The 21,649-nt window shown below is 38.8% G+C and overlaps 7 protein-coding genes across 7 annotated transcripts; all 7 read right to left on the bottom strand.

Moving 5' to 3' along the window:
• Window positions 1–116: 116 nt before the first annotated feature.
• On the bottom strand, window positions 117–1,108 carry CBG26201 (the record flags this gene model as incomplete). The annotated part of the gene is made up of 5 exons (XM_045242932.1): window positions 117–319; window positions 386–520; window positions 565–666; window positions 767–952; window positions 1,000–1,108. The coding sequence occupies 5 exons, from the start codon at window positions 1,106–1,108 to the stop codon at window positions 117–119; spliced, it is 735 nt and encodes a 244-aa protein (XP_045100434.1).
• A 534-nt stretch (window positions 1,109–1,642) lies between these two features.
• Window positions 1,643–3,259, bottom strand: CBG26200 (the record flags this gene model as incomplete). The annotated part of the gene is made up of 4 exons (XM_045242931.1): window positions 1,643–1,650; window positions 1,698–1,826; window positions 2,932–3,141; window positions 3,190–3,259. 4 exons carry the CDS (start codon window positions 3,257–3,259, stop codon window positions 1,643–1,645), a joined length of 417 nt encoding a protein of 138 aa, XP_045100433.1.
• Window positions 3,260–4,494: 1,235 nt separating this feature from the next.
• On the bottom strand, window positions 4,495–6,101 carry CBG21406 (the record flags this gene model as incomplete). The annotated part of the gene is made up of 6 exons (XM_002646929.2): window positions 4,495–4,583; window positions 4,628–4,732; window positions 4,784–5,583; window positions 5,697–5,739; window positions 5,790–5,972; window positions 6,023–6,101. 6 exons carry the CDS (start codon window positions 6,099–6,101, stop codon window positions 4,495–4,497), a joined length of 1,299 nt encoding a protein of 432 aa, XP_002646975.2.
• Window positions 6,102–6,589: 488 nt separating this feature from the next.
• On the bottom strand, window positions 6,590–7,638 carry CBG21405 (the record flags this gene model as incomplete). Its single annotated transcript, XM_002646928.1, has 5 exons — window positions 6,590–6,702; window positions 6,749–6,877; window positions 6,920–7,066; window positions 7,312–7,521; window positions 7,569–7,638. The coding sequence occupies 5 exons, from the start codon at window positions 7,636–7,638 to the stop codon at window positions 6,590–6,592; spliced, it is 669 nt and encodes a 222-aa protein (XP_002646974.1).
• A 484-nt stretch (window positions 7,639–8,122) lies between these two features.
• CBG21404 lies at window positions 8,123–10,523 on the bottom strand (the record flags this gene model as incomplete). Its single annotated transcript, XM_045242930.1, has 6 exons — window positions 8,123–8,529; window positions 8,574–8,626; window positions 8,807–8,909; window positions 9,146–9,877; window positions 10,115–10,219; window positions 10,457–10,523. The coding sequence occupies 6 exons, from the start codon at window positions 10,521–10,523 to the stop codon at window positions 8,123–8,125; spliced, it is 1,467 nt and encodes a 488-aa protein (XP_045097297.1).
• A 5,932-nt stretch (window positions 10,524–16,455) lies between these two features.
• Window positions 16,456–18,312, bottom strand: CBG26199 (the record flags this gene model as incomplete). The annotated part of the gene is made up of 4 exons (XM_045242929.1): window positions 16,456–16,779; window positions 16,855–17,080; window positions 17,126–17,209; window positions 18,260–18,312. The coding sequence occupies 4 exons, from the start codon at window positions 18,310–18,312 to the stop codon at window positions 16,456–16,458; spliced, it is 687 nt and encodes a 228-aa protein (XP_045100432.1).
• Window positions 18,313–19,286: 974 nt separating this feature from the next.
• On the bottom strand, window positions 19,287–20,377 carry CBG26198 (the record flags this gene model as incomplete). Its single annotated transcript, XM_045242928.1, has 5 exons — window positions 19,287–19,828; window positions 19,883–19,978; window positions 20,027–20,143; window positions 20,189–20,323; window positions 20,371–20,377. The coding sequence occupies 5 exons, from the start codon at window positions 20,375–20,377 to the stop codon at window positions 19,287–19,289; spliced, it is 897 nt and encodes a 298-aa protein (XP_045100431.1).
• Between the last annotated feature and the right edge of the window lie 1,272 nt (window positions 20,378–21,649).

The raw sequence follows: 21,649 nt of genomic DNA, 5'->3' as shown, positions 1-21,649 counted from the left end.
GAAAAAAATTGAAAACTTTGGAATCAAATAAATGAAGGCACAAGTAAACATATGTATGTAAGTAAGAGACAAAACATTCCAAGAAGAGCAAGGTCAAAGTAGAATACGCACATCCATCAATACGGCAGCTTTCCATCACGAAGGTTTCCCAACAAAATCAAACCTAGATCCACTTGAATATTTTGCCATTTCGCAAGGATCAGGCCTTTTCCACACCACTCATTCTGAGTCTCCTTTGAAAGTTTGTCCCAGTGCTCCATTGAAAAAAACCAAAAGTAACGGAAAAAGTCAGTTTCGAAATGTCGTAGTTTCAAATAGTCTATTCGTCAGCAAAATGATGTCAAATCCATCCGTTTTCAAGATAATTAAGGTTGAAATTACTCACAAGTCCGAAGATTCAGTTTCGGTTGACGCCACAACGAACGAAGGCTCATATTATACAGCATTATACCATTGCTCACTTTTGTCACGCATTGTTGGAGTATTCCTTTGGTTGGAGAAAATAGAAGACGACTCATGTCTGAAATACTTCAAAAATATCTTGATTTTGACACCTGAACTAACCAATATTCGGGATTTTAATATTTCGAAATCCATTGGTGCGCCACAGTTGAACTCCTTCTTCAAATGACGTTGGCTTGACTGGCGCGGCTGTTGGCGGACTTACTGAATAAATAAAATGAATAGTCCACTAGTTTCTACTAGCTAAGGTATTTGGCTTATGTACACGACACATACACACCCACACACCCACACACATACTTACCAACTGGCTCCTGAAGAATCGCCGCTTCCTCAACACGCTTCCAGAAATTCAATGGCTGTTGCAACAATAAGTCTCGGTTCTTCTCCTCGAGCCCCTCGATCGTTTTCTGCTGCTCCACAATCTTGGCCATGAACGGCTGGACCATAGCAGCATAGAGCATCGGGGTGAGGACAGGGCCTTGAAGATCTAAAATTTTCAATTTTTAAATTAATTTCTTTCTGTCGGAAGTTTACCGTTATTGAAGATGGGTTGAGCTTCGGGTTGAGCGTCAGGTTGAGCTTGGTTATCTTCGACGAACTCAACGTCTTCTGAATCCATCTGAAGTGCTTGTGGATTGCTCATAATGGTCCTAAAATGATAGTTCTGGAATAAAAAAGCGTAATTCTGCGCAAAAATTCTATGCAACGAGAAATAGTCCACATGACTTTGCAGCTATTCGAGTTCTATGTCTCAATTTCTCTCAGTCTCCTATCTCTCACTTTACTGTTCACAATGTCTAATCTCTGCTCTCATCTAATCAAGATTTATTGATAGAGCATACAAAATTTGAAATTTAGAAAAAAGGAACATAGGAAAAAATTTAGCGACGTTGATAAGATCGAAGGGGTTGAAAATCATCAGCGAGACGAATGATAATAAAAAAGGAATTTCGAAATACAATGAAATTTGGGGGAGGAGCAGACAGTGTGGCAAAAAAAATCAAATCGGAAATTGCAAAAAGAAGGGAGAAAACTAAATGATTCATTCGCTGGATACTGTAGGCGTCCTTTTTCAATCTCGAATATCAATCGTTCCCCTGGCGACTTGGTCTTCCTGTGAATTCTTGATGAAAAGGAGCTCCCTCAATAAGTCCGTTCGATTCATATGATTTCGGTATTAGTCTGCTGAAAATTAATGAAAGTATTACGAAAAAAAAATTGAAATGACCCACTCAATGAACGGAACGAATCCCGACCCCGATTTTTGATGAAAAACAGCTGGCGAATTTTGATCGGAACTCGTCGGACGATCTGAGGAACTTGATGACGGCTGTCCGGGTGGAAGAGGTACTCTTTGAGATCTAAAAAGGATAATGCTTGAGAGCCAAAGGTAAATATGTAGTTTACCGATCTCATCAATAGTTTGATCTCTACCGTTTCAGTTGTTCCAGTATTCAAGAACGTCTTCGAAAGAGCCGACTGATCTTGGTGCATTTGAAGAAGCTGGCTCACAATGAGCGAGTGGTGGAGGTGCTGGCGTAGTCGGTGCTGAAAATAATCATTTTTAGCATAACTCAACTTGCAAAAGTTAGACCACTATATTTACCATAAAAACTCTATTACATAGCCATGGAGTGGCATTCAATTAGAGGCTGGCACTTTATTGTTCGGAGTCAATTTCTACTGAAACTCATCACAAAAGTACTCAATATTCAACTTTTTCATAAAATGACTTTAGAGGTTTTCTTGATTTTTCTTCTTTTTCAAAGAGAGTCTGGGTGAAACATTTTTGACAAATACATTACCTATTTTAAGCTTGAAAAACGCTAGAATACCAAAAAAAAAAGATTTTTTGGGTTATCCTTCAACTTTTACCACAGTGACATAAAATCCGCAGTGGCATTATATTAGGGGCTGGCACTCCATTGTTCAGAGGTGCTCAAGGATGGCACTATATTAGAGGCTGGTATTCAATTAGTGGTGGCTATCTAATAGAGTCAATACCAATCCATTTCAAGACCATTTACCTTGGTGGCCTAGAAAACTCAAATTTCAAAAGTTAGGCCACCATAGTAAATGACCCAGGGAGCACACCAGATCAATATAAGGTAATTTCTAGTTTATTACCATTGTGGCTTAGAAAACTCAACTTGCAAAAGTTAGGTTATCATGATAAACGGACTAGAAAGCACATGTCTATCAGGATATTTCTAGCTCATTTACCATGGTGGCCTAGAAAACCTAACTAGCGAGAGTTAGGTCATCATAGTGAACGAAAACACATTAGGTTCATGTTAAACAATTTTCGGACCATCTACTACGGTGGCCTAGAAAAATTATGTTGAGAAAGTTAGGTCACAAAAAATTATGTTGAGAAAGTATAGTAAATGGTCTAGAAAACACACTAGGTTCATGTTAGGCCATTTCAGGACTATCAACTACGGTGGCCCAGAAAACTCAGATTACCTGCCACTGGCACCGCTAACCCAAATCCAGCCTGATCCTTCTCCAATTGCAAACCATCGGCCCTATTCTTCTCCCGATTAAAAGCTCCAAACCAATAATTTTTCCAATTCTCCTCGGTGTTCTTCTCTACGGTCAATTGCTCATTTTCGTCTTTCAAATTTGCAATCTCCTGGTTCTTTTCGCGCAATTGCAAGTGGAGTTCGTTGACTTCTGAAAACCGTCTTTTTCATATTTTTCTTTGGTTTTTTTTAAACGAACCTTCATCCGCTCCAATAACCACTTCTCCTGCGATCACCATGTCGTTCTCCATGACAATATGCTGCTCCATTTTTCTGGAAATTTCTGGAAATTGTAATTCAGCAATCAGAACAATGAAAAGCCACGGTTGTTTTTGTTTTTCATGACAAAAAAAATGAAACCGTCGTTGGGGGCGTGTCGCTTCGTCCCAATATCATGTGCCGGATGATTCATAATCGATGGTTACTAGAGGAAACAATCCACTCTTTGGCCTTGTTTTTGTTTCAAACACTTTGATGACAAACATTGGATTACTGTAGAAAATCGTAGAATAAGACATTTCAAGCTTTTTGAACAGCTTGATGACTAACAAATGAAGAGGGATGCATTGGATTACTGCAGAAAATCTGAGGAAATTCATGTGAGCTTCTGTTATAAACCTGAAGTTGTAAATTGAAGATTTCTAAAAATATCTACGGCAATATTTGCATTCGTCTGAATTAAATCGTCCAATAAATCCAAGATTAAGACATGGAAGAATACAAAGTGGGTTAGAAAACCACAATCGGCGGTATATTCAATTTTAAAATCAGATGAGTTAAAATCCAGAACTTGTCGTCATGGAAATCTAAAATTCTCAAAAGGAATCTATTAGAATAGAGAACTCGAATAATAATGATTTGAAAAACAGGACGGAAAACACTGGAAAAGAAGAACACGGGTAGATAATCTGTAGGAGAAAAACCGAGCTGATAGATGAGAAACTGGGAAAGATGATAGAAATCTTCAAACAAAATTTTGGTGGTTCCCGAAATGAACAGGAAAACTGGAAAGACAGAAATCACAGAAGATAATAGAAGATAATGCGGATCGGAACCGGAAAATGAGAACATTGAAACAGGACAGAACAAAAAAGTGGATGGTACTATCAATATTACGAAAAATGGGGAACAGGATTATGATGATAAACAAATTTGAGAATTTCGTCGGGACCGAGAAGAAAGAACCCAAATGTGAAACTCGATGCAGCTTTTCGATCTGAAAATTTCCAAAATCGATCAGAATGCTATAAAGGAACTACTGTAACCACTTTAATAGAACCCCCGCCCTATGTTAGTCATCGTTGAGCTCAATTATCTTGATTCCTATGAAAGATATGAACAAGTTGTAAACTGAAAAAACTTAATGATATTATGATTAACATTTTATCAGTTGACTACTTTTTGATATCATATTCAAGAAACGAGATATTTGAGCTTAAAGTTGACGGTTTGAGGTAAGAACTTTACGCAATTAAGATTCACCTTTTACGATTCAAATTCATATTCACAAGCTTTTAACTTTTCTCCCAAACGTGACGAGTTCATTTTCTGCTCCTCGTTTGCGTGACGGTTTTGGCTTCTGAGCCGCTTCCTCTGGAAATAAAAACCTGTATTTCGATTTTTCCTTTTTTTCATACCTTCTTCATTTTTCGACAAAAGAGGCAAGGGCTTCACTGCTTTTGTTTCTGCCAAACTACCTTGTACCCCGTCAACCTCAGCAGTTTTCCCATGTGCATTTTCTCCTGAAATCAAAATTTCCAAATACACATTTCTCCTCTTTAAAAAAAACTCACTTCTTTTTTTCTGATCCTCCAATTTCTCTTGCAAAGATTCTTGGTACTTGTCCTTCATCTGTCGAGAAAGATCCAAGGCCTTTTGGAGATCCGGGATTTGGCACTTCAAGGAGGATAGAATAGTTCCCGACAAGTCTCCGAGAATCTTCTCAAACGCGGACCACTCAGTTATTGATGCTCTGTTCTGGTAGACGGCAGCGGTGAGTGCGCATCCAATTTGAAGAGAATGCATCTGTTTCCCCTCGTTGATAGCCGCTTCGGTTTCTCTTTTTGATTCCAAGTATTTATTTTCGGCTCTCATCAGCTCCTCAATAAATTCATTTTTCAGTACGTTCTTTTCCTCCTGTAACTCCTTGATTTCCTCCATTAATCCATTATTTGTTTCCACCAGTGCATCCATCATGGCCTGTTTTTCTTGGAGCTGAGACTGCAACCCATTTCTCTCCTCCCCCCATCGACTTTCCTGCGCTCCATGTGAAATCTCCAACTGCTCCCCGGATCTTCTCAAAGCATTAATAAGCTGTTCTTTTTGCGCTAGAGTCGCCAAGTTTGCCTCCTCTTTGATCCTTAGTGTTTCCGCATGTTGGGTTGCAATCCGGTCCAAATTAATTTGATGGGCATTTTCCATTTGTCTCAACTGTTGAGCTTGATCGGTCGTCAGTCGTGTCCTCTCTTCAGATTCCAGTCGAAGGCCACCATTTTCTCTTTTAAGTTCGTCATATCCTAAAAATGAGCAATTTAAATTGACACCACAGTCGCACCGGCGGCGTGGATGAGGGGGTGGGGGTGTAACTTTCTCTCTTCAGATTCCAGGTGTAAAAATTGAGTTTCCTATGTCAGCAAAAATTAGGCCGCCAGCTAGAATGGCTATTTGGATTGGTAACTTTGCATCATTGTTAGAAGACTAGAGTACATGTCAGTGGCATTTTCAGAGAAACTTTTCCTTCTTCCGGTTGCTGAAAATTCTTTGATTATCGATAGAATCGAAAAATTATCAAATTCTCACATTCCATGGTCTCCGGATCGTCGCTCTCAACACGTTTCCATAAATTCAATGGATTTAGCAACGTTAATTCTCGATTCTTCTTTTCAAGCTCCTCAATGGTTTTCTGCTGTTCGGCCATTTTGGTCTTGAACGGCTTGACCACAGCTACGTAGACCATCGGGGCGAGGACAGGGCATTGGAGATCTAAAATGGTTGTTTTCCAAATTTCTGTAATTCCTATTTTTATTGCTTACCGTTATGGGGGAAAAGTTGAGCTTCGGGTTGAGCGTCGGGAAGAGCTTGATTGTCGTTGACGGCGGCATCTGGATCCATTTTATTAGCTTGTTGATTGCTTATAATGGTCCTAGAATGATTGTCCTATAATCAAAAAATGTAATTATACCAACAAAAAAACTAGAGGAGGAAGAAATAGCCCACATGACTATGCAACTATTCGAATTCTATGTCTCGGTTTCTCTGAGTTTCCTATCTCTCACTATACTATTTTTTCACAATGACTAATCTCTGTTCTCATCTAATGCATCAAGATTTCTTAAGAGAGCACACAAAATTAGAAAATTAGGGAAAATGAAAATAGGAAAAGATGTTGTGACTTCAGAACGAAGCTTCAGAGGGGAACACAGCTTCAGGGGGGGGGGGGGGAAGCTTTATATTCAGAGGTTAGAGAAATACAATAAATGAAATTTGGAGAGACGCAGACAGTGTGGCAAAAATAAGCAAATAAATCATCAAAATTTGCAAAAAAGAGAAGAGAAAACAAGATGACTCATTGAATGGGTACTGTATGTAGACATCCTTTTTCAATCTCGAATATTAATCATTCCCCTGGCGGCTTGGTCTTCCTGTGAATTCTTGATGAAAAGGAGCTCCCTCAATAAGTCCGTTCGATTCATATGATTTCGGTATTGATCGGCTGAAAATTAATGAAATAATAGTCGAGAAAAATGAGAATGACTTACTCAACGAGCGGAACGAGTCTCGACCACGATTTTTGATGAAAAATAGCTGACGAATGTTGCTTGGAACTCGTCGGACGATTTGAGGAACTTGATGACGGCTGTCCGGGTGGAAGAGGTACTCTTTGAGATCTGTAAAAACCCTTAATTGAGCGCCAAGGGTAAATAGCTCACCAATTCCATCGATTCTTTCATCTCTACCGTTCCAGTGGTTCCAATATTCCAGAGCTTCTGCAAAAGAGTTCACCGGTCTTGGAGATGGCGCATTTGAAGAAACTGGTCCATAACGAGCGAGTGGTGGAGGTGCTGGCGTAGTAGCTGCTGAAAATCAGTGTCTGTTTTCCGAAAGACGAACTGAGCTTGCAAAAATTATGCCAGCATGGTAAATGACCTAGAAAACTCACTAGGGCTGTGTGAGCCCATTTTTAGACCATTTACCCTAGAGGCCTAGAAAACTCAAATTTCAAAAGTTAGGCCACGATGTTGAATACCCTGGAAAACAAAATAGGTTCATGTTAGGCCATTTCAGGACTATCAACTACGGTGGCCCAGAAAACTCAGATTACCTGTCATTGGCACCGCTAACCCAAATCCAGCCTGATCCTTCTCCAATTGCAAACCATCGGCCCTATTCTTCTCCCGATTGAAAGCTCCAAACCAATAATTTTTCCAATTCTTCTCGGTGTTCTTCTCTACGGTCAATTGCTCATTTTTGGCTCTCAAATTTGCAATCTCCTGGTCCTTTTCATGCAATTGCAAGTGGAGTTCGTTGACTTCTGAAAACCGTCTTTTTCATATTTTTCTTTGGATTTTTTAAACGAACCTTCATCCGCTCCAATAACCACTTCTCCTGCGATCACCATGTCGTTCTCCATGACAATATGCTGCTCCATTTTTCTGGAAATTTCTGGAAATTGTAATTCAGCAATCAGAACAATGAAAAGCCACGGTTATTTTTGTTTTTCATGACAAAAAAAAATGAAACCGTCGTTGGGGGCGTGTCGCTTCGTCCCAATATCATGTGCCGGATGATTCATAACCGAGAGTTAATGGAGGAAGCAATCCACTCTGCAGCTTGTTTTTTTTTTTCGAACACTCTGATGACTAACATGGGATTACTGTAGGAAATAGGAGAATCAGAACCTTTGCAAACTTTTCATTCTTTTTTATTGAATCATTCAATAAACGATACTCGAGACATAGAAGAAGAATCCAAAAATGTGTTAGAAAATCACAAATTAGAGGTTTTGAGATCAGATCAGTAGTCATGGATGCGTGGGAATTTGAAAAGTTGGTCATGGAAATTTGAAATGTTTTTGGAGAGATATACTAGAAGAGTGACTCAAAAATTAGTTCAATGGACAGAGCGGAACTTTTTCAGGGACTTGAAAAGAGTAACTCGAAAAAACTCGGGATATTTTTGATTACAGGACAAATTGAAAAACCAGAAATTGGGAGAGAATCTGTAGGGGGAAAACGGGATGCAAGCGAAACAAACAGAAAATGAGGAACATATAAATCTATGGGTCTCGACACGAACTGGAAAAAAGGAATGATAATAAAATTCACAGAAGAAAATGACGGTTGGAACCAGGAGAGGAGAACATTGGAATATGATTGAACAGGGGAACAGGGGATATCAATATGACATGGTGGGAAGAAATGGGTGAAATTATAAGGAAAAACGAATTTCAGAAATTCACCAGGACCTGGAACAGGAAGGTACAAATCAGCGACATCGGAAAGGGCAGCAACAGAGGAAAAATTGATCACAGCTTCTGGACCTGAAAATTTCCTAAAATCGATTTGAATGCTCCAAAATATTTACACTCTAATAGGATGACCCCCTTCTGAGAACTTTGAGCCCATGTATCTCGGTTTCTGTGAATGATATCAAAAATTAGTCAACTAACAAAACACTTATGATATTATGATTAATATTTTAACGGTTGACCGCTTTTTGATATCTCCTACAGGGAACGAGATATATGGGCTCAAAGTGGACGGTATGTGGAGAGTTTATCTTTTTAGAACTAGACTCACTTCAAAAACTCTTCTTACATGCTTTTAACTCTTTTCCCAGATGTGATGAGTTGTCTGTCCGCTTCTCGTTTTCTTGTTGGTCTGGCCAATTTGTTGGGCTCTTCCTCCTGATCCACAGATTCTAAATATAAAAACTGGAAGGCTGATTTCAGGGCATCTTCTTACCTTCGTCATTTCTGGGAAAAAGAGCCGAAACCTTATCTTCCTTCATTTCTTGTCGTTCATCACCCTCAGCAGTTTTCCATGTGCATTTTCTGTCGTCCATGTGCATTTTCCATGTTTTCCATGTGTTTTCCATGTGCATTTTCTCCTGAAATCAAAATTTCCAAACACCCATTTCTTTTCTTAAAAACCCACTTCTCCTTCTCTGATCCTCCAAGTTCTTGTCGAGGGATTCCTCGTACTTTTCCTTCATCTCTCTGGAAAGATCCAAGGCTCTTTGAAGGTCCGGGAATTGGCACTTCAGAGAAGATCGAATAGTTGAAGACAGATCACAAATGATCTTCTCCAACTTTGACCATTCAGTTATCGCAGATCTGTTCTGGTAGACGGCGGCGGTTAGTGCGCATCCAATTTGAAGAGAATGCATTCGTTTTCCCTCGTTGATAGCCTCTTCCGTTTGTTTCTTTGATTCCAAGTATTTAATTTCGGCTGTCAACAGCTCATCTATCGCTTCCAGTTCCATGTCCTTAAATTCTTCGAGCTTTTCTTCCAACTCATTGATTTCATCTCTCATTCTATAATTTCTTCTCGTCAGGGCATCTACCAGAGCCTGTTTTTCATCAAGCTCAACCTCTTTCAGCCGCAGTGACTCCGCATGGGCCTCTACCATTTGTCTCAACTGTAGAGCATGACCGCTTGTTAGGTGTGTCTTCTCATTTGCCCAATTTAATTCCAGAGCATTGAACTTATTCTTCTGTGTGTCCATTTCTGTTCGTGTCGTAGTCAGCACGTTTTCCAGATCCTTCTTCTCCGTCCTCAAATTCTCGAGCTCCATCTTCTGTGTGTCTACCTCCGTTCGAATGGTACGGAGCTGGTTCTCCTGATCATTCAATTTTGTCTTCGTTGATTCAGCTTCACGTCGAAGACCTCCATTTTCTCTTTCGAGCTCCTCATATTCTGAAAATGAGCAAATATATTATTGAAAAAAAATAATCTTAATTGACTAATTGAGTTCCGAGTTTGTAATTCACTTTTTATTATCGTTGAGAAAATAGAATTCATCCTAGCGGCCTTTTCGGAATAACTTTCTACCAATTCGGATACTGAATATGTTTTTTATTGTATATTAAGCTTTTTGAAATCGAAAAATTTGCTAATTCTTACAATTCATGTTTGCAGGGTTTGACTCGTCGATTCTCGCAGGATCAGCACTTATTGCGGCGTCCGGATTGGAGCTTGTGTTGGGTGATGGCAAAATTGGTTCTTGAGCTGAAAATATTTTGTATAAAACTTGCGGATCAACACTCACCTAGAATTTTGCATAAAGCTTGACGACTACGAAAATTCACCTTGATCAGGTTTTGCGGTGGTGGGCGTAAACGCAGACATAGGGGACACAGAAAACGCAAAATTTCTTGGGGTGGTAGCTGAAACAGTGAGTTTCAATCGAAACATTTTTAATCGTCGGGTTTTACTGGTTTCAGGATGAAATTTGGAATAACTTACCGTTTTGTCTTTCATTGACATTTTCAGACGGCATGGAAGAAGATGTTGAAGGGATTAATGAATCCATGTTGATCTGAAAAATACGATGAATAGCTTTTGATGCAAATTGAAATATAACATTGAAAATAACAGTTTGATGATTTTCCTAAAACTCGGATGGCGAAAAAATGTCCAGCAAAAAAAGAGAAAAATGAGATGGAGAAAAGCGACGAGTGGAGCTAGAATAATGACTAAAATAGAGTAATTTGTTGGGTCACGACATCATTACTTCTCTTTATGCGTTTACATGATTGAATGTGCTTTACGAATTTTTGAAAAAAAATGACTGTCAGAGACATGATTAATTCGAAAAAAGTCATATTTAGAAATTAGGGGAAATAGTTGAAAGTGACTATTTCGGCACCGAAAAGATTAGAAAGCCGAGAAAGGCAAACCCTTCCAAAAATGAAAAAACAAAACACTCCTTTCACAGGATGAAACCGAACTAGAGTAGTCATCCCTATTTGGTAAACCACAACTCAATTTATACAAAATTCAATTTTTTACAAAATTGCCAAGACAATCAAAGCGAAATGCAGGGATAAACTAACGGTGTTTGATGAAAAGTGGATGAATTAAGTAACACCTTCTACCCATGCACACATAAGGTTTGTCTGGAGTCCAGGTAATAAACAAAAATAAGCATCAGAGAGGTCATCCATTTTAATTTGTTTTGAAGTCTACCATAGAGAGAGTAGGGTAGGCGTCACAGGTCATGAGCATCTAAATTATAGGTGCTCTTCGAGCGAGATAGCAAAATGTGTGCGGTGGTAAACATATGAAAGTTCTGAAAAATTGCAAGCTTCAGTTAAACGTCACTGGTTCCCTGCTACTAACTAGGCGTACTAACTAGGCGTATCTTCCTACTGTTCCCTTCAAAACTCAAAATCATGTTTCCGCTTCTATTTTTTTTGCTCTTTTCATATGTGTCCTATGAGAAAATCAAATTGAAATTATTCTTTTTTTTTTGCCGGTTTCCCAGTCTAAAGAAATTTTAGGTCCAATTTGGTTTACTGAAAAGACTAATTTCTTGTCATCATGTTTTATGAGAGTCTAAATGAAGATTTTATGGTGTTAGACCAGATTGAAATGAAATCTCAAAGGTGATGTAGTTACTAGAGAATGGTGCAAACGGATCATGGAATTATGGCACATGACCTCAAACACTGGAAAGCTGAGAAAAAGTTATCTACGAAGATGCAATCAAAACTTGCTGTGCGTTACACATCTCGGAGAAAAATTGGTCTAAAGCTCAGCAGTCACGAATGTCTTCGTCAATTTCAATAAAAATTTTGATATAGGTCATGTGCCATAACTCCATGACCCATTTGCACCATTCCCTAGTAACTACATCAATTGGACCTAAAATTTCTTTAGACTGGGAAACCGACAAAAAAAAAAAATAATTTCAATCTGATTTTCTCATAGGACACATATGAAAAGAGCAAAAAAAATAGAAGCGGAAACATGATTTTGAGTTTTGAAGGGAACAGTAGGAAGAAAAGAAAATGTGGACATCTTGGGTGAAATCCAATCAGACGCACTACCTGAAAATATGAAATAGTCTACCCTCCCAGACAACCTTTCTTTCGTCTCCCCACTTTTCGTTATCTTCCACTCCAACGGAGGAAATTTCGTGCGCGCACGCTCACACAGAAAAGAGTGTCATTTAAAATAAAGAGGATAAGAGTTGTTACCGAGAAGAAGACAAAAAAAAACTCAGTGCAGTACAGAAGATCAGAGGTGATACAAATTTTGTTAAGAATATGGGAGGATTCAGTTGGAGCTAAACAGAATCTGAAAGAGAAAATCGAAACGTATAGTCGTTTTGATTGCTGGGGATTTCGGAAAAGGGACTGGTAGCAGAAATTATATGAAGGACTGCAACTGAAAAAACTCAAACAGAAAAGTCTCGGTTTTGAAAAGGCGGTTCTTCATCAATTAGATAAATTATTCTCATCAATTTTATTTCCAACTTCCTGATTATCAATTCTCCCATTTCTTGCGTTCTCATTACCCACCAGTTTTTTGGCTTTCCCATCTGTTCTTTTGGAAGCAACACACACCGTGTGCACGTTTCCCTTCTTCCTGCTAGAAACATAACAATTTGCGAGCGCTTCTTCCGCCAAAAAGAGATTATTAATCCCAAGAAAAAGCATATTGGAAATGCAGGTGTTCGGTGTAGAAGACATGCTGAATAGAGCACAACCAATTAATTGGTAGGTGGTTAATGTTTCTGGCGTGTGTGCGGGAATCCCAGGTTACGAGATTTGTTCCTGTAGTCAACATTTTTTCAATAACGTTTTTGAATAAAAACCTGAAATCGGATATGCACTGTCATCAAACGGCCCAGAAACTCCATTTTTGTAAATGTTCATATAAAAATTACTTTAAAATCTACTGGAGTGATGTTAGCCCGTCTGTCTGGGTAATACCGTAAATTCTGAAATAGAATCAACGACAAAAAACTCTTCCATACACTCAGTTTTTAAGAACGAAAGCTCTAAAAACTGTAAGCAAACAACAACAACGCAAAAAACTATTCTGATTAAAACAAATATTCCTCTCATGAACACTCTCAATCTGAACGTAGAAGAAGAAGAAGCAAAAGGAAAAGAAGAGGAAGGCGGAAACAGAGTTAGGTCCTAAAATAATTCAAAGCTACATTTAAATAATGAAGGTTAACAGTTAAGAAGGTCAACTTTACCGTCAGGAATCACGTATTGTACCCATTTGTATATCTACCAGAAAGATGGTGCGCCTTCGGCACGCTTCAAGTTTTTCGAAAGCTTCGATAACCGAGCTAGGAGAAAAAACACAAATATAAAAGAACGAGACCTTCGAAAGAAAAAAAGATGCATAATACACTTCTCCCATTTTCGTCAAGGATGAAACTGAACTCATTAATTATCTTCACGAGCGGTCATCTCTATTTGGTAAACCACAGCTCATTTCGTACTTCTTCCAATCGTTCATGCCAATTTCGCATTTATCTTCCTTCGTTTGTTTTGGAAACAAGAGGGGAGAAAATACACACGACCAGACACCCAGAGAGAGTTCGTCAAAAAAACCGAAAATAAATAAGAGAACAGAGAGAGGGGGGGGGTGTGGGTCAGAGCATCTACGTTGGTTAGAAGTATGCAAAGGAACGCGAAGAAAATGAGAGCGAAAGACTGGAATAAACTAACAGTATGGGTGAAAATGGCCGAATGAAGAAACACCTAGAAAAATGCAAAAAAAAGGACTCGAGAACTTGAATTTCAGTTTTGAAGACAACAGTGGTAAGAATTGTTGACATCACCAAAGAGTAGCAAAAACTACAACATTTTCCTGTGACCTCTGCACTACCTGGAATTATGGCAAAATTCAGCTTCCCAGACAACCTTTCCTGTCGCCTCCCCTTTTTTCGATATCTTCCACCCCAATGAGAAACTTTAGCGCGCGCACACACGCAGAAAAGAGTGCTATTTAAAATGAAGAAGACAACAGAGGAAAAAGACACATAATTTCAGTGCAGTGCAGAAGACCGGAGGCGATGAAGATGTTGTCATGGCGATGGTGTTGTCATTGGAAGATTCATGAGGAGCTAGAGGTGCAGAATATTGAGAAATGTACTTCCAGACTTTTGTGATCAAGAAAGTGTGGAAACTCGCTTATCGGAATTTCGGAACCTCTGAATATGTCGACTTTTAGAAAATCTGTTTTCGGTTTCCTATCAGTGAGCTATCTTTAACTAGCTTCTTTTATCAGTAATCTTTTTTGTGATTTTTTCTTTTCACAAGAGCCAATTGACGGATAATTCTCATCTGAATATCTCAAAAAATTCCCTGGGTCATAATTTTTCTTATTTCCTGAACCCCAAATTTCCTCCAGTTCCTTCCATTTTCATTCTTCACCACTCACCATCGTTTTTTGGCTCTCCCATGTTCTTTTTGATGCAACACACACCGCGTACACCCTCCCTTTTATCATTTTCTTGTGTTCTTATTACCCACCACCTCCTTTTTTTTGGCTTCTTCATGTCTCTTTTAAAATAAACCTTGCACGTTCCCCTCTCTCCTTTCCTCTAGAAATATAACAATTTCCGAACGATTATCCTATAATAAGGAGGATATTAGTGCCGAGTGTGACCAAGAAAAAGGAAAAGCAGGTGTCCAAAAAAATATGCGGCATCGAGGTTCGCAAAAAAGAACAAGTTGCGAAGTTCCCGATCAAAACTTCAAAAACAATTTTTTGGAGATCTTGAAATCTGGCTACACTTTTCCTCAGTTTCAGCCCAATTGCTTAGTTTTCCGATTTTAAAGCTATTTCATACCTGTTCACAATACTTGTTCCTAGTCAAACAATTCTTGTAAAATTTCGAATTTCATTGGTATCTTTACTATTAACAACCACCAAATTATGTCTGTGTATCCGTTTGTTCCCGTTTAGCGGACCCTAGCGTAATCCCCACTGGACCAAAGTTCCGCAATTTTTCACAGATAACCCGAACTAGCAACGAGATGATGCCCGTCTATTTTGATTTTGATATTTTGAGCGGCGGCATTAATTTCCTGGTAGAATAACACTTTGAAAATCATTGTACCCATAGACGGAATCTTGGCAAAGGCACCTAGATATTATGCAACTATTTTATTTTGGGTCCATAGGCACCAGCCAAATTTGGAAGCGTACCTATATATGCTTTTTTTCCATTCATTTTTTTGAAAATAAATGTTTTCCCGCGCTTTTTCTGACGAATTGCAGGCACCGAGTTGTTAAATTGACATGATATTCTCGTTCAATAATGTAATTCAACGTAAAAAACACGAAAAATACCGAAAACTTGTCAAACTAAAAAGTACTCCTCCTCTCATAACAGAAAAAGAAGAGGTGGGGTGTTACAAATTCTCTTGTAAAATAAAAGGCGGCTCTCCCCCGTGAGCACACCATGGGCTCTTTTCTTTTTCGTCTATTTCTCTTATGACAGGAGAGGCTCCGGGGAAGGAGAAGCTGCTCATTCATGTTTTGACACACATCAAATGCTGTGTGTCTTTAGTGTTCTTGTTGCCCACTACCTCTTTTTTTCGGCTTCTCCATCTGTCTCTCTTTAACGCAGCTTGCACCTTCCCCCTCTCTTTTCTCCAGAAAAAGAACATTTCCCAAACGTTTTGCTTCCCGCCATAAGGAGGTTATTAATGTGGCCACCCAAGAAGAATCTAATGGCAATGAGCAGGTGTGCGGACAAAACACGGGATCAAGGCCTGAGAAATTTAATTGGTCGGTGGTGGTGTTCATAGCTTGCGCGGGAAAAAGAGTAATTATAAGATTTGGTGACTCCAAATGTTAGAAGTGAGAGAATATTTTTTGTGGAATAATTTAGTAATTTATTTAATTAGAAAAGAGAATGGGAACATCGAGAATACTGTAGAATTGAAAAAAAAATCAAAATGAGAATTTAGGGGATAAAGTGAAATCAACTCAGAGGGAAAAAATGTAGGAATCAAAAGGAAGAAGATTTGATCATCCAAAAAATAAAAGATGGTTTGAGAATGTGGGGAAAATGGAAGGCATTAGGAAGTCCAGATATCAATGCTGAGCAAGCTGAAAAATCGAAAAAAGACAGTCAAATCGAAAATTGTTGCTCCAGAATGAAATAAAAATTCCGATTCAAAACACATGGGAAAGGGATTGAAGAAATGGTAAGGAACAGAGCAGAGAATCAGTGAGGGAGAAGAACCTCGAAAAAAAAGAATTTAAGCACAGAATTTGAAAGAGGGTGGTTAGTTTCAGAAATGAAAAATCGACGGTTTCAGACAACAAGATGAACTTATCACGATGAAATGTGACAATTTGAATCGAACAAAGATCTGCATTGATATTGGAACAGACGAGACATCTGAAAAATATAATTTTGGTGAAAACTTCAAATTTTCAATCGCTAAACAAAGACATAGAAGAAGAATGAAACAAACCTCCAACTACTGGGCGGCCTTTCTTCTTTTCCTGCGACTCTCCTGCTTCTCTACTCTCTCCTCGTCTTGGTGTGAGGTTCCTTCCCCTGTCGCACCACTCGAATGCTCAACTTGGTTGCTTTCTTCATCTCCAACACTTCCCAATCGGTTTTCTTCATCCTCCCAGAGCTTCCGAAGGTTTTCCGAATGTCTTTTTCTGTTATCGACCTCCCTTCTTTTAAGATCTTCTACTTTTCTTTTTTCGGCTTCCAATGTAGTCTGGCAGTCCTCGTGTGCCTTGCGGAGATATCTCAGCTCCCCTTCGATCTGTGCTTGCGTTTCGATTCTTTCCTGGGTTTCTTCTCAGAGTTTTTTCTCCATATCCTTCATAGCATCATTTTTTTGATCCATTTCTTCTTGATGAACCCTTTTTATGTCTTCGATTTGTTTTGACATGTCTGTATCGCGACCTTGTCTGGTCCTTTGCTCAATCGCGAGCTGGGCCTGTAGCTCGAGGACCTTCGAATTATTCTCAGCCAGGTCCTTCATGTATTGAATGACGTTTCCCATCAGTGTTTGATTGACCATTTCTTTTGCTTCTATCGTGTCCTCCCGTTTTTTTCCACTTCCGAAACAAGACGCTGATGAGCGGCTGTAAAATTGAATTAAAGTCAGTTTGAAATAATTGACAGCTTACTTGTTGCCATTGTGTTGAAAATTAGGAGTTGTTCGGAACAGTATTGGATAAAAGTAGGAATACCATGTGTTCGCACGAATCCTCCTGAAAATGATCTTTTTCGATGATTCTGATGATTATTTTAAAAATCTATATTTCTAGCGTTGTTAACAATTGCCTGCTTATCTTCCTAACCATGTATTAATCGCCCAGCGTGGACATGTCTTTATGCAACAACCTAGTTTCTCCAAAAAAGTTTAAGCTAATTTTCTTTAGCTCCTATTCGAGAATATAAAAAATGCCTCAATTGATAAAACGTTTTTGAGATAATGCTGATAATTTATCAATTTATCACATTATTACTTGTATATCTTTGACAAGAAATAAGATCAATAGTTCAAAGGTGTTGGGTCTTTCTTTCACTGGTTTTACGGTAAGTGTCATGTCTCTATACAAAGTTTAATGGTTTCAGGTTTTCGAGGTCTTTTAGTTTTTTCCCCCAAATACGATTTCATGCACAAAAATCAAACCTAGCAAGCTTTACAACTAAAAACCTGATCAAAGTTTTGACTTGCAAACTGACTTATCCATAGGACTGTTCAGTTGAAGATATTCCACTTTAATTTGAAAAAATAACCACTACCAACCGAGGAAGTTGCTCCACCTGGCTTCTTACCCAATTCGCAGGGACTTTGTCCAGGTGAGCTGTTTTACTTTTTCTGTAATTTCGTTAGCTCTATTTGTAAAGAGCAGTCAATCACGAAGTCAAGAGAACCAACTGTCTAACTAAAAAAATTCTTTAGCTACCAGCCAGCTGGTGCGCCTTCGGCGCACTTCAAATTAGTTTTTTACTAGTTCGTCGTTCTTTTTCGTCACTCAAATCTATATTTATTTTTCAAACTTTTCAAAAGTCGACAGAGTGACACCGGGACAGACAGACGCGTGTAGCGTTTTATATATAAGGAAGATAGTTATAATTTCTGAAAGCTCTTCTTCAAGATTCGAATGCCAATGCGGCTCTGTTTTTTTTATCTTCCGAATGGGATTAGTTGGCCAATGTTCAAAGGACTTCATTGAAAAGAGGTCCATGCGATCGCTCTAGGAGTTTTAGTACCGTACTTCGTTGCCCTCCATCACCTTCTGGATGCCCAATACGCAATCTTATATTCCTTCTCATCGCAACTCAGAGCAGACCGATATATGTTCATCCGACATAGATTGCGCACATTTTTCTACTATTCGTTTTTCTGTCCTGACGAGACACACGCGGTAGGAATAGAAAGATGTTAAACTACAACGAATTATGAGGAAATCTGATAATTCACAATTGCGTTTTAGACTTAGAAATCGCATATTTCCAAAGCAATAAGAAGCATGAACTACCGTAATTCTTTTTTTTTTTGAAAATATCTGTGTTTTTCCAAAACTGAAGTTAAGACACATAAGTTTCCATCCATTGAAATTCCTAACACCTAAAATGCCTATATCTTTAAAGTCCTGCCCCTTCACAGTCCGTCTTCTCCTTTTTGTTCAGATTTATCTCTTCATCAGATTCTGCATCATTTTCTGACATTTTCAGTGGCCACTATTCCTTTCCCCTTGATTTCCTCTATGTGTCATTCTGCGCGCAGTCGGGTACTTGCCAACATTCAACCTCACACACAAGTACGAGTGTGCTAGACCCCAAAAAGAAGAGTTGCCTGACACCGAGAAGACACACAACTCGCTACTTCAACTCTGCAGAAGAAAAGTGCGATGTTGTCCTGACAACGGGTGGGCTCAAAGAGCACGGAGGTGGCTGGGAGGGTAAGGCGAAGATGGAAGGCATTGATGTGGATCTGGAAAAAGCGGAGAAACGTCTGGAAGTCAAAATTAGATATTTATTCGGAAGAAAGAAGTCTTTAGGACCACTCTAGCCGGGACAGAAGACATAAGGAAGAAGGAATGCGCAGAAAATCACAGGTATTGATAAAGATCAGAAGTCGGGTAGTAAGCAACAATGAAGAACAGGAAGAATGGATATTGAAGAAGAGAAAAATAATTGAGGGAATTGAGAAATGTTGAAGATACACAATTTTTCAGGTTAAATTTGAGGAGAAGGGTCGGAAAAAACAGACATGAATATGATGACCTGTAAAACATTAGCTAAGGTTCAACAACATTATTCTTGAAATTCCTTACTTTATATCGACGATTTCTCAATCATCTCTTCCAACTCGGTCTTCACACCCACACACGCTTTCAAAACGGATTGAGACGAATGCCCCCATTCCGGGAATCTCTCTTCACAGACGCCATGGTGGAACTCCGCAGTCTTGGCGGCAGCCTCAGATCTTCCCAAAACATCCTTCAAGCGTTTCTCTCGGAGTTTCGCCTTCTCTTTATGTTCTTGTAGCTCTTGTTTCAAGTTTGCCTCGGATTTTTGGACTTCTCGAACTTTCCTTTCGCATTCCTCTGACCACTCTTTTTCCAGAGATCTCATTTGTTCTTCATACTGTTGCCGCATTGTTTTTTCCTGAGCTTGTAGAGCATCGATGTGCTTCGTCTGCAGCGCGTTCTTCTCGTCCAAAAGTGTTCGTTCTAGGGCTCTCAATCTATCAATTTCCTTCTGTCCCCATTGCTCTTCGTTTTGCCGCATCTCCATATTTGTTGCGACTTGCTTCTCCAATAAATCCCTTTGGATCTTCAGTTGGGAAATTTCTTGGCCATAAACTTGCTCGAGGGCTGTAAAATTTCCACTTTCCCAATTTAGAATACTTCTTTTTCAGCTTCACTTACCCATTTTCAAGTTATTTCTGCATAGATCAAAGCTCATTTCAATCGTTTCATGAGCTTTTCGATTCAGTTCCGGAAGAATCGAACTTGAGGGGAATTCTAAAAAAGTGAATTTAATCACAAATAAATCGAATTTCAGTTTCTAACCTTGAGGTGTGTACGCCTGCGGCGGGTAGGAAAACTCGTTGATGATTTCTTCTCCTCCTGCACCAATCCGAAAACCTGAGTGGTTAAGTGGAGCATCCGGAGCCAATGCCGTAGGTTCTAAAAAATATTCACTGTTTTTTTTTGTAAAAATGAGTATTAAACCTGGCTCATTATAGCAAAAACGGGGAGCCAGATGACCGTGATCCGCAAAATCGTAGTTCGGTCCTTCCATCGGAAATCCTCGATTTGGGCCCGAAAATGGAACAAATAGTTGTGGAACGGCGTTGTTATCTTCTCCTGGAACTCAAAATTTCGTGAAATGGAGTTCAGTAAAATGAGATCACCTATCATTATCCTGAACAGGTATGATGAGGTTGAAAAATGAAGAACAAATTGAGGTAGTCTGAAAGTATGTATGTGTTACTTGAAAGGAAAAAAAAATCAGATATTTAAAGAAAAAAGAAGGTGAACTGAAGAGACATGAAGGATTGTTTTAGGCCAATGCTCACTTTTTTCAGTTCATTAACAATTTAAACTTCCTCCTTATCTACAATTTAAACTCCCTCCTTATCTACCCTCGCGCCCTCGCCTTCGCGCCACACACACACACGCGCGCGCACACACTTTCGCAAAAAAAGAAGACGTCCGAAAACTCAAAGCGTCGCCAAAGAAAAACAGAAGAAAGAAAAGGAAGGCATGTTCAAGACATTAGGAGCTCGTTTCCAATGGGTGCTGCGAAAATAATGGATGGTAATAAAAAAAGAAAAATGATAGAAAAGGAGCAAGGGGGTCGGATGGAATGGTAAATTGGACAATGGTAAATTTCAAGGACAATGGTAAATTTCAAGGACAATGGTAAATTTCAGCCTTCTTCAGTAGAAACGAAACAAAAAGTCGGCAACTGCTTCAAAAATTCTTCCAAAGAAAGTTCCAGACCTGGACTAGCTGCTTTGATCAAAACATAACCATGGTGAAGAATTAATGTGGCGGATATCTGATACTAGGAATGTGTTGACTATGTTTCTTGGTTTTTTGAGCCGTCTAACCATAAAATTGGCCTACCTAGCTAAGTGAGACGGGATCTCAATGATTAGAAATTCGCAAACATGAACTTCTAAACAAGAGTGTAATTTGGGTCTCGAAAACTTATTTTGTAAATAATAATGGGAAAATTTAAAAGTGCAGAATAATTACTTGAGGTCGTTTGAGTTTTGGGGTAAAATGTCGGACTGAACAATTGAACAAAATGAACCATGAAACCGGAAATGGAGGAAAACTCGTCAAATTTGAGCCCAATTATCTCAATTCCTATGCAAGATATCAAAAATGTGCCAACTGATAAAACACTTCCGATCTTGTGATGAAAATTTATCAGTTGACAACTTTTTTTATTATTTGACAGAAATTGAAAAAAATTGGCTTAAAAGAAATTTAGATGAATTTGAAGACGCTTCGAAAATGAAGAAAGACAATAAAATTACCGGAATAATGAAAAAGAGCTGAAAATAAGGATTGGTAGCATTTGATTTGTACGATGCATCCTTTTTTAACGTTAGCATCTTTTTTATAAAGGGACATTAGACGTCCATTTTTTCTTGTTCGTCCCTTTCTCTAAATTGTGAA

The sequence above is a fragment of the Caenorhabditis briggsae genome, assembly GCF_000004555.2.
Source record: "Caenorhabditis briggsae complete genome, chrII, whole genome shotgun sequence".
Classification (NCBI taxonomy): Eukaryota; Metazoa; Nematoda; class Chromadorea; order Rhabditida; family Rhabditidae; genus Caenorhabditis; species Caenorhabditis briggsae.
The sequence above is the reverse complement of the archived record's forward strand: the minus strand, read 5'-3'. Positions and strand labels throughout refer to the sequence as shown.